A 12965-nucleotide genomic window follows, 5' to 3' on the forward strand; every position below is an offset into this window, starting at 1 on the left:
AACTAAAACCCAACCCCAAAAAACTCTTAAAATTTCAAGAAACGACACCACCTATAGAAACAACCCCAAAAGAACCCCACAAAACCTCGCCCAATAAGGAAATAAAAAGCAAAATAAACAGATCACGCTCAACCTCCAGATCAAGAGTCACAACACAAAACAAATTTGAGAGAATGGATATGGAGGAACAAAGATCAGACACGCACGACTAAAAAACAACAACAAAGTATGTCATTTAAGCATACATATCTCTCTCTCTCTCTCTCTCTCTCTCTATATATATATATATATATATATATATATATATATATATATAAAATGAACTTATTTTTTCCCCTCTGATTTTGACCTTAATAGGATTATTTCATGCAAATGTAATATGCACAAACTGCAGCACAATATCTTAGGTGTGTTATAGGCATATTCCCTCTCCACTTCCTCGATAATCGTACATTCCTTTATTTTTTCTGCTGAGAGTTCCCTGCCAAAATCGGTTAAAATCACTGGAAGTAGTAAAATATTTTCTCTCTAATAAATTCCTCCTTCCCCCGCCACCCATTTACACCATTGCGTGATCGTTCACAAGGGACAGTTACAAACGAATGCCGGTTTCGGTTTTCTGTACTTTGTAGTTGCTTAAAAAACTGGAATAGAATTTCACTGTGCCTTTCCATTCGATGCTTCCTATTGAGTGACATGCACCACAGAATTAACCAATAGCGACATTCCCACAAACATTAATTCTTATTCCACACTTATTTTTACGTTGCTAAATTACCATTTTTTTCCCCCCAACATTTATACACTAAAAAAAAAAAAGAAGGGATTCTTTCCTTTTTTTTTTTTTTTTTTTTTTTACATATAATACATTATTTGTTTTCTTTCGTTTTGTACTTCGCTTTTCACTGTTTCTTTGTTTTTGTTTTTCCGACCACGTTCATCATTTTTTCCCTTATTTTTGCTTTTTGTTTTTCCGATTTCTTTTTTAAAGAAGTTTAACTTTGTTCGATGTTTTTTTTTTTTTTTTTTTTTTTTTCCCGATTTTTTTGGGAAGTTTAACGTCGTTTTATTTTTATTATTGCAACAGGGTTATTAATTTGCTTATTCTTTACTTTACTCCCCCCCTCCCTTACACACACACCTACAAACACTTGGCAAATGCCGGGTACTCCCGCTAGTATATATATATATATATATATATATCTCAACAAACCAAACCATCTCTCACTCTTCTAGAATCTTTATTCTTACTAGAGAAACAAACAAAAACTACCATAGGACAAATCTTAAAACCAAACTGCCAATCATGGGTAAAAAAATAATCCAATGGAACTGCCGTAGTTTGAAAACAAATATGAATGGACTACAATTATTAATAACACAAAAACAACCTACAATAATCTGCCTACAAGAAACCTTTCTGAAACATGACTGCATTAATATCAAGAACTTCCAAACATTCAATTACACCCATAATTCCGGAGGCAGAGCCTCAGAGGGAGTATCGATTCTGATCTGAAACAGACCCCACAGTAAAGTAAATATCACCACAAATATCCAAGCAATTGTCATCAAGATCACACTGCACAAGACAATAACAGTATGTTCTATATATATATCCAACCAAATGACAATATAGACAAAGGCAAATTAAAAAAACTGATCGACCAACTGCCCAAACCCTTCATCCTGTTAGGTGACTTCAATAGTCACAATATACTATGGAGGTGTAAAAACACCAATAAAAAAGGTAGAACACTAGAAGAGATCATCAACATGCCTGCTTAACAATATAGTTCACCTACATACGTCAATCCATCTAATGGAAATCACTCCGCCATTGACATAAGCATGTGTGATCCCACAATATATCTGGACTTCGTTTGGAATGTACATGACAATACCTGTGGCAGTGATCACTTTCCAATTCTAATTGAAGCCCTGAACCTGATAGCCAAAAACAACCACAATTGAACCTAAACAAGGCCAACTGTCAAATCTTCAAGAAAAAATGCAAATCTAAGTTGAACCACACCGAAACTATTCATGACACAATAGAATCTTTTACCGAAGCACTAATAGAAATAGCAAATGAGTGCATCCCAAAAACCTCAACAACCAATAAACACAACAGACCCTGGTTCGACACTAAATGCCAAAAAGCTATCAAACTACAGAAATCTGCCCTAAAAAAAAATTCCAGAAGCAACCTACTACTCCAAATCTTATAGAATACAAGCAAAACAGAGCTAAAGCCTGTAAGAGTTATAAAGAACAGCAAAAAAAGAATGTTAGCAAAATTATGTCAGCAAACTGAATTCCTCCACTGGACCAAGAGTAATATGGGAGATGATCCAAAAAATTGCAAGTAAACAACAAATCACACTAATTAAACACCTCGTCAAAAATAACTCGAGCACAACTGATAAAAAGAATATAGCAGGCTTACTAGCTGAAACTTTTCCCAAAACTCATCTAATCAAAACTACAGTACAAAATTTACAACAATTAATCAAAATGCAGAGAAATATAAACTCAACTTCAAATCAAAAATCTTGAAAACACTAACTGAACTAAAAGATTCCATCCAAAGATCCCATAACACCGTTGTAGGACCAGATAAAATTCACTACAAATTCCTGAAACAACTTACCTACCGAAACACTAAAACTTCTATTAAAAATCTTTAATAAAATGTGGATAGAAGGCAAATTCCCAGATATATGGAGATTAACCACAATAATAGCAATCCCCAAACCAGGAAAAGAAAACTTAAACCCGCAAAACTATAGACTAATTTCACTAACCAGTTGCTTGTGTAAAATAATGGAGAGAATAGTTAATGACAGACTAGTTTGGTATTTAGAATCCAACATTATATCTAACCTACAATGTGGTTTCCGTAATAAAAGAAGCACAATCGATCACTTGATTCGCCTAGAAACAGCTGTAAGAGAAGCATTTATAAGGAAAGAACACCTCTCAGCAATCTTCTTTGACTTGGAGAAAGCATACGACTCTACCTGGAAATTTGGAGTAATGAGAGATCTGAACGACCTCAATCTAAGAGGCAGACTACCACAATTCATAAAGGGCTTCTTATCAGATCGCAAATTTAAAGTTTGCATTAGGTCAACCTACTTAGACACCATCATTCAAGAAGAGTGAGTTCCCCAAGGGAGTATACTATCTGTAACCTTGTTTAGCATTAAAATAAACAACATAACAAAATGCCTAACTCCCAGTGTTGACAGATCTCTATATGTGGATGACCTAATATATTGCAGGTCAAAATATATACATATAGAGCGTCAACCCCAACAATGCCTAAATAAATTGAACAAGTTGACAATAGAAAATGGATATAAATTCTCTGAAACAAAAACCAAATGTGTACACTTCTGCCAAATGAGGAAACTATATAACGACCCTTGTTTGAAACTTGAAAATACAGAAATTCCCATTGTAAATGAATATAAATTCCTAGGTTTGACATTAGATAAAAAAAACTGACATTCATCCCCTCCTGAAGGACCTGAAAACAAACTGCAATAAAAGGCTGCAGCTGCTGCGTGTTATAGCCCACACAGAATGGGGTGCAGATCAAAAAACTCTTCTGAAATTATACAGGTCTTTGATCAGATCAAAACTTGACTATGGATGTTTCATTTATCGGTCGGCTAGAAGAACTTACTTAAAGACACTAGACCCGATTTGCTATGGAAGGCTAAGACTAGCACTCGGAGCTTACAGGACATCCCCAGGATGTCTACACGTAGAGGCCAATGAGATACCAGCAGATATAAGGAGCCACAAATTAGCTGCCCAATACTACACTAAACTAAGATCATATCCAAACAATCCTGCATACAATCTCACATTCCATCCAAAATACAGTGAAAGAAAAAGCTATAAAACCTTTCAACCTATGAATGAAAACAATTCTACAAGAATCAGAAATAATAACCAAAAATATCCACAAACATACCATGTCTGAAATACTTGGATACTCAAAAAACCAAAAGTGATCCTCAAACTAAGTAAACTCCCTAAACATCTAACACCCTAACACGTACCAAGAAAAATTCCACGACATACTTCTAGACTACCCCGATCATCTGCACATCTACAGAGATGGCTCTAAGGACCACAACAGGACAGTATCTGCAGCTGTTCTGAACGGAACAATCCACCAGAAGGCACTACCAACTGAAAGCTCCATTTTCACCGCAGAAGTCTGTGCTATCGACCTTGCTCTCAACATCCTAACAAAAAACAAACACAAGAAATGTATAATTTTTTCAGATTCGTTCTCTGTTATATCATTGACTAATATAAAGCTCGAGAACCCACTACACCAAACTATTGAACAGATTAAACTCAATGATTACCCACAAAGAGGTAATTACATGCTGGATTCCAAGCCACCTCGGAGTGAAAAGAAATGAAAGAGCAGACTTAGCAGCCAAATCAGCTTTAAACCTAAACCTTGAACTCATCAATATTCTTTACACAGACTTAAAATACAAAACCAATAAACTGTTTTATGCAAATTGGCAACAGCGCTGGAATAGTAACAAATAATAAGCTTTCCCAGATTAAACCAACTTTGGGAGAATGGGGACCATCCCCACAAAAATCAAGAAAAGAACAAGTTGTTATATCCAGAACACACATTGGCCACACAAACCTTACTCACTCCTACATGATCAGAGCAGCCACTACAATGCCTAACATGTCAGAAGACCTACGCAATAAAACATATCTTTGTGGAATGTGGAGCCTATGCTACCACGAGAAAATGCCACCTGAAATCCAACAATATGAAAGACATATTTAAAAACACCTGCACAGACAACATTCTCTCATTTCTGAGATCAAACTATACTTAAAATCATAACATCAAGCCCTTCCAAAAAAACTTTCAATGAAAATAGATAACCTTGCCCTCCCCCCAAAAAAACTAAAACAAACGCACTGAAACAAATAAATAAAACAAATGAAAACAATCTTCAGCATTAAATGACCCAACGAATGCTGGTTAAATAAACCAACAAACCTAAATAGTTTAAAAGATTTTAAAGTGTTTTCAATAATTCCTAAAAAAAACTAATTTCAATAATTCTTAATTAAAGTAAGACTGAAAAAACTTTTCAATAATTATTAAATAAAAAAAAGTACAAACAGAAAAATGTAATAACAAAAACGTATATGCTCAGGGGAGATATAGGCATGAGAGAAAAAAGCAAAAGTGATTTACCTGGTCAATGCTTCTCGTAGCAGCCACACCGGAATTTAGAAAGTACGTTAGCTGACTGACCCATTTTTTTTAATATGGCCAAGAGAATTTAGAAGGAATTTGGCTGAAATTTACTGAATAAATTTTTACAGCCTTGGAACAAAAAATGAATGTAAATTTGGAACTCTACTTTTAAAAATTTAATCTTTTCAATTTTGGTTTAAAATCGGTTTTCATATTTGATTTTGAATATTTTTCTCTTTACAGCTTTGATTCTTGAAGAAATTGCTATTGACAATGATGACAAGAGTGTGCGTGAACCATTGTTGCGTGAAGCTCGAGAACTGCATGTTCAGTCGTTAACGCTTGCAATTAATGCATTCGGAGAGAGTAATGTGCAGACGGCAAAACATTATGGGAATTTGGGTCGTCTGTACCAGTCAATGCACGAGTTTCAGGTAAGAAAGTTACAAATTGTTTCTTTCTACAATGGAGGTGGAAGCTGTATTCTGACCATTTCACCCATAGCTTTCAATCCTCCCACGTCTCATAATCTCCCTCATCACTCAATCCCGACACAAAAAAAAACTACAAAAACTACAAAATAGAAAAATGTTTTTTTGTTTATCAAAAATAAAAATATGATTTCCTTTTGAGGTTTAAGATCTGTTCTGTAGAAGGGACTTGATTCTTGTGTGGAATTCCCCCTATATTAAAAAAAAAAAAAAAAAAAAAAAAAAATCTTTATGATGTACGTACCCATAATGAACAAAAATATCATATTCCAAAAATTACGTAAATTGATCAACTAGTTTTAATTTTATAAAGAAAATCATTTTCAAGCAATTACGAGAATTGGTAGGCATTACAATATAAATCTCGCAAGTTTGAATTATTATTGAGTTATTTTTTTTCTCCTTTATTAAATTGTTTTCAAAATGGTGGACAAGTTAGCTGCTCTTTGTTTACTCATAAATTTGATTTTTTCATTTAAAAATAGAACTACTTGATCAATTTGTGATTTTTGGAATATCGAAGGATATTTTCGTTTCATCATGGGTATGTACATCACACAGATTTTTTTTTCTTCGGTTTTTGTTCTTTTAATATATGGGGAATTCTGGACAAGAACGAGGATTTCTCTTCTGATTGCGACAATTTAAATTTTTCTTTCAAATCCAGATTGCACCGGTTGGGGATCTGGATTCTTCACGTTTAAAACTGACCATGTGCCTGACAGTAAACAAGATTCCCCAATTTTTGTTCAGCTTACGAAGAAAAAAAAAAAAAATGAATTCTTAATTGCAACGAAAATTCCATGTTTCAGAAACATTTTGACTTTTTCATGATTCCATTTTGACTTTTTTTGTTTGATTGCAGCAAGCTGAAGCTCATCATTTAAAGGCCATCGAAATTAAGGAACGATTATTAGGACCTGAAGATTACGAAGTGGCGTTGTCAGTAGGCCACCTTGCATCATTGTATAACTACGATATGGAATATCATACGGAGGCTGAGAGTTTATATAAAAGATCCATTGAAATTGGTGAGTTTTTTGTTTGAAGTGAATTTTGATAATGCGCTCATTGTACAGCTTTATTTAATAAACTAGGAAGAAGATCCTGTGTTGCTCAGGATTGAATGAAAAATCATTTCTGTTTTTGTGTCCAACCCATAAAACAATATATCCCTTATTCTTTACATTTCATATTGTATTTTCTGCGTGAGGTCAAATGATATCCTTAACATTGAGAGGGGGAGGAGTGTAAGTAAAGTAAAGGTTAATTGAATATTTGGTAAATCCATAACTTTTACCTCTTAACTTTTTTTTTGGATCAACTAGGTTTCAAGAACCCCCACAAAATAAGCAAAACAAAGGGGACAAAATAGATTTTGCACAGTTTTGTATGTCCGGCAAGGGCTTGGGTGGGGGGCTACTATTTCTTAGAACTGTTTATATTCCGTCTAGATCGTAATATGTAGGATTTGTGAACATGCGTTACGTCTAGATTTATTTTGATCAACTTTTATAAAATTCATGCAATTTCGCTGTGTCGCATGTTTGGCTTTTTAGTATAAAAGTGAAACTAACTGAAACGAATTCAGTTCCTCGGCTTTCGCTCCGGGGGACGTCCAGAAAGCAAATCAGCTTTGATCAATGCGGTGAAAACCGTCATATCAGACAATTGATTTTCAATTGGACACTTGGAGCTTTATTATATGTTTATAAACGGTGCGTATGTAGAAAGTCAGCAGGTGTTAATCAGAAGGCGTTCCTTTTGTTTTGATTATTTTGTGGGGTCTTTGAAACCTAATTGATCCAACTGTTCTTTGAATTGAAAGCATTTTTTAACGTGTTCATTTTCGACGCTTGTCAAAATGTTTACTTATTTTCAATTTAATTTCAAGTACCTTCTATTTCAAATGTATTTTTTAAAAAATATTTCTCATCCACACAAAAAAAATAGTTTTCAAATTTTTTATATTTTTCATTTTACAGGCAAAAAACTGTTTGGTGCCGGTTACAGTGGACTTGAATACGATTATCGAGGATTGTTACATTTGTATCACAGTCGGCGAGACATGGAGAATATGATGGAGTACAGTCACATTTTGCAGGACTGGAATCGTATTCGCGACCGGACAAATGCAGTAGAAGTGAAACCTTTAGACTTTTCTCTGGATTTCTCAATCCAAGATCTTCACAAAAATCTCTTTAATTCAGATGCGAACGTTAATCGGTGAGAAAGAGCAAAAACAAAAGACAGAACAGAAACAATAACGTTTGTGTGTGTGTGTGTGTTTATTAAGCAGTCTTCCTTTATTTTTTTTTATTTTTACTGCAGTCAAATTTTTCTGTCATATTCTCTTCTCGCTTACTACCCCCCCCCCTCTTCACTACACACACGCACACATGGTTGAACATTTAAAAAAAAAACAACTTTTGTTCAACTATTTGCTGCTAGGATAAATAAATCCTACTGTGCTGTAAAAAAAAAAAAATTTTAAAAATGCACAACTTTACTGGGTCTGAGTAAACCCCACCCCCACCCCCACTCCTCCCATCTTGTTGAGTGGAAGTCGAGGATTTTTTTTTTTTTTTTTTTTTTTTTTCACTTTCTTCTCGAGCGGAATAATGGTTGGTCGCATAAAAATGTTGCACTACCTTTTTAGCATTGCGTGGATTATAAACTCACCAAGTAAAAAAAAAAAAAAAAAAGAAAAAGAAATACTCCTTGGCATCTGTTCCTTCACACTTCTAATTGTTTTTCATTTCTAATAGGTTTATTATGTCCCCTCATCCTAAACCATAATTCAAACTGCTTTCTTGATTTATTTCCGAAAGATTTATCTGGAAGAAATTTTTATATCTAGATTTAAATGATCACAACTTTTAGGCCATGCGAAAGAAAGGAAGAGAATTCTTCCCCTTCCTCCCTTTTTTTCCCCCTCTCTTTTTGTAAGTCTTTTCTTTGCCCCCAATCATTTGAATATGGAGGACCATTCTCATTATTCCACCAACCCCGATAAAGGCGACAGTTGCAAAATGATGACGACAGCCTTTTTACTTGATTTTCTAAACATCTGATTTTTAATTATTTATTTATATTTTTTTTTTTTTCAAAAAAAAGTTTTTACTTATTAAAATTTAAATTATATTTTTCCTCTGCTGGCAAATCACTAAAAAAAAAAAAAAAACAAAAAAAAAATTGTCACTTTTTTTCTTATCGAAATTTTTTACATGCCTTTTACTGCTGTTGGAATAACTTAGAACTCTTTCTGTTCTTTTCATTTTTTTTCTTCCACTCCTTTCCTTTTTTCCTCTCTCTATCTCGCCTTTTTTCCTTCATTTTCTTTCTTTCCAAAAAAGAAGAAACCTGGTAATCAACAGTTTTCTAAACAAACATTGTAAGCAGCCATGTTTGCAACAACTTGAAGATGCCAGTACGCTTTCAATTCTCAGTTTTGCTTGATAATGATCCACAGAATTTCTTTACAGGTTAGCCCCACCTCCCTCGTTGTGTCATTCATAATGCTGTTTGTCACAGTTGTCATCTTTTGCAGATGCCCCTCTCACCTCCTTACACACAGGAAAGACAACATTGCAAGATGTCTCTCTTCTCTTGCAAAACGATTGTGATTTTCACTTGAATAAAAGAAAACCTTGCAGATTTAAATTCGGACATATCTCATTATGTAATGGCCATTACTTCTAAAATCTGCCAAACTGTTATGCAACTCTTTTTAAGGACCAGAAAAATCTCATTTATTATTTTAGTACAACATTTCTGTAGCAAAAGGACACTTAAGACATTTATGCATCTAACATTCGGGGAGAGAGAAAGGGGGTAAATGTCTTTAGGAAATTAAATTTACTTTTTATTATTTTAAAAATGATTCTTTGGTTAAAAAGTCTTTTTTATGCTAATCATTTTTAATTTTGGTATACAGGCTTGAAAGATACTCAAAGCAAAAACAAAATTTTGATCATGGGGAAATTTCTGATCAATCTTTTTACTTCAAATTTATAAATTTTGAATTTATATATAATTTTTATTAGACACTGCAGAAATCTTGACTCTGAAATTTTCTCTATTTGCTAAAAAAAGTATTTTCTCATTTTCAAAAATGATTTGTATCTTAAGATAATTTTTTTTTTTTATTGTTCTGAAATGTACTTCTCTATTTTCATTTTGAATATGAAAAAATACATTTTATTCCGTCTAAAAATTACTACATAAAATTAAACATTTTGTAAATATTGTAATACTGTTTTATTTTGAAATATCTATAACATTTCGTACATACTTTAGAAATTTCGGAAATTTTTCTTTCGTCTTTAAAATGAATGATTTCTTTCCAAATAATCTTATTGCTAAGGACAAGATAAATTATCCCAACGGCCTTTAAGATAAAAATTGTGGTGTAGGAATGAATCGGTTCGTAAAAATTTTTTTAAAGAACGTGATTTCACTTACGTTAACTTTGTCAATTGCTGGGGGGGGGGGGGAATTTCAAAATTAGTCCAATTTTTGCGACGTTTTTTTTCACTTGTGTTTACTTCAATGTTACCAACAAAAAATGGTAGAAAATAATTTTTAGAAAAAAAACATTTCTAAGCATTCTTTCACTCTTGACGACTGCTTCTTCAGATTAAAAATCCGTGAATGCAAAAAGTTTTGACAATTTTTGCATGTGACAATTCTGATTTCCCAACGAATCTTTCGTAAGTAACGATGAAAAAAAATTGTTATAAAAAAAGTTAAAATGATGTAAATCTTTTATTTTTTTAAAAGTATATTTGATCTCAATGGACCATCTGTAGAGAAAGGGGATGGGAGACAAAAACAAAAATCTTTGTGTCGAATTTGAATGTGATATAACCCTCCCCCCTCCCCCAATTTAAAAAAAAAAAAAAAAAAAAAGCAAAGCTATCATCCTTGGTTGGATTTCCTGCTTAAAAAGAACCATCTATATCAATAAAAAAAAATGTTAATGAAAATCTTTTCCTGAATGCTCCCCACTTCTTCCAATAGATATTTTAGTAAAAAAAAAAAAAGTCCATATTTATTAGAAATGCTTGTTTAAATAAAATGTTTTAGTCTCTTTCTTGTTAGCCATAGAAAAATAGATATCTGAAGAATACAGAATGTTTGCCAAAATCATTTGCCCATTTCATCTCCAAAGTCTAAAAGATCAAGATTTTTTTTAACGCATCCTATTCCATGAATTAAGGGGAAGAATTAGATTGTTACATTAGACATTTTCATGCTGTTGAAGGCAAATTGAAGAATTTCATATTGGATTCATTTAACCCAGATAATTCTTTTGCTGACAGAAGAAACTCATTTTCATTTCTCTGGCCATTTCTAAAAAAAATAAAATAAAAAATAAAAAAAAAATTTTTTTTCATAGCAAAACTGGAAACATTTTTCTTGCATTTCTTACTTTCATGTTGAACATTTAAGACAACTTAAAAAATTTTTTAATCTGGTTTTACCATGAATCGATCTCGTGTAAATATTTTTTCATAAATAGAAAATATATCAACAATGACAAAAGCAATTTTCCATGAAATCAGTTTTTTTTTTTTTTTTTTAATTTCCTTTCCTCTCCACCCATTTCTTTCCATAATTTAACTGGTATTATTGATATTTTTAATTTTAATATGGGGAGGAGCAGATTAGCTGTGATAATTTGGAATTAAGATAAAATAAACCATTGTTTTCATGTTATTGGTGAAAGGACTCTACCTAACCTAAGAAATATTTTTTTGTTTTACTGACCATAAAAGTTTGAATCTCATTTTATAGATTCCCAATAAAATTAATGTAAAATTTTCTTCTGAAAAAATAAAAACTGGAATTTTTTTATTTTTTCTTAAATTCTGCAATATTTCAATTTTTTTCAAACTGTTTAATTCTTGTCAAATCACTGCAGTTAAGAAATATTGAGCTGAATTAATAGTTAGATGGGAATTCTAATTGTTGTCAGTAGGGCTAGGGCAACAGCATATTCTTTTCAATGTTTTGACTCTCGAGTGTGTATCTGTTAATATCTTATACGCTTTTATATAGAGTGATGTGGTTCTCAGTTGATTAACTGTATTGGATGTATACTCGAGAGTCAAAACGATGAAAAGAATATTCTCTTGTCATAGCCCTAGTTATCAGCAAAACCCTTCACTGAAATATATAAACCTTTCCATAAATAAAACTGGAGATAGACTAGCATCCTGTCATGGTGATTGTTCAGCTCATCTGAATCGCTTATCATTATCAAATCAGATAGAAAGCCTAACTCTAAAAGGCTTAGAGGACCCCCTCCCCCAGCCGTTTTGTCCATTTGATGGCAATATTAGATTTGTAAGCAGAATTAAGCAAAATTTCCTTCAAAATTAGTGACGATTTGAAAGGATTTTGTTGTTGAAAGATTATGATTAACTGTGTCGAGTGCGTGTGTGTATATATATGTATGCAGACACACATTGTGTCATAAGCATATGCTTGTTACCATTGAATTTGTTTATGAAACCCTTGTACATACTTTTTAACTCTCATATTTAATGTGACTAATTTCTTTATTACACAAATAAAAATATGATCATCAGTTATGCCCAAATGTTTTCCACTCGTTTTGTTTTACTATAAATTATCACAAAACAAAAAAAAAATCTATTTTGGAATGATGTGGTGTGCACATGTGCAATCACAAATCTTTGCAAATATACAGTGCCGGCAAAAAGAAAGTCTGCACTTGTAATTTTTTCAAAAACTGAAAATTCAAGCTAAATTTAATGTAACTGTTTAAATGAACTATACCTCATTTGATTGGCCTTTTATTCTTCTATAATTTTACCTGTTCATATTTGACTTTTAATTGAAATATTTTAGTGTTTACATCAATTTAAAAAAAATAACTTCAAATTGAGGAGGAAAAAAGAAAGTCACACAGTGGAAAATTGTTATTTAAATGCAACTTTAGGACATAAATGCAACACAAATACAATAGGAACACAATGAACTAGTTAATATTTAGTAGCATAGTCCTTCTGCAATTTGATAGCCTACAATCTTTTGGAAATTCCTTGAATTAGACTGCAGCAATACTCTGGGGAAAGGGCATCCCACTTCTTCCAAATTTGAAATTTTATCACTGCGTAGCTGTTGTTTGATGTAATACCATACGTTTTCGATAGGATTGAGGTTTGGAGATGGTGCAGGCC

General features: G+C 32.6%; 1 protein-coding gene across 1 annotated transcript in view; it reads left to right on the top strand.

The window, feature by feature from the left end:
• The window catches only part of LOC145300498 (amyloid protein-binding protein 2-like), a 70329-nt gene extending 62087 nt beyond the window's left edge, over nt 1-8242 (top strand). The window contains exons 12-14 of the mRNA XM_080144489.1: nt 5507-5697; nt 6620-6785; nt 7740-8242. Coding sequence (XP_080000615.1) covers nt 5507-5697; nt 6620-6785; nt 7740-7984 — 602 coding nt within the window. The 3' untranslated portion in view covers nt 7985-8242. The remainder of the gene's footprint in view (nt 1-5506; nt 5698-6619; nt 6786-7739) is intronic.
• Nucleotides 8243-12965: the final 4723 nt, after the last annotated feature.

This window comes from Euprymna scolopes, chromosome 2, assembly GCF_053919585.1.
Source record: "Euprymna scolopes isolate OS-2025 chromosome 2, ASM5391958v1, whole genome shotgun sequence".
NCBI lineage: Eukaryota > Metazoa > Mollusca > Cephalopoda > Sepiida > Sepiolidae > Euprymna > Euprymna scolopes.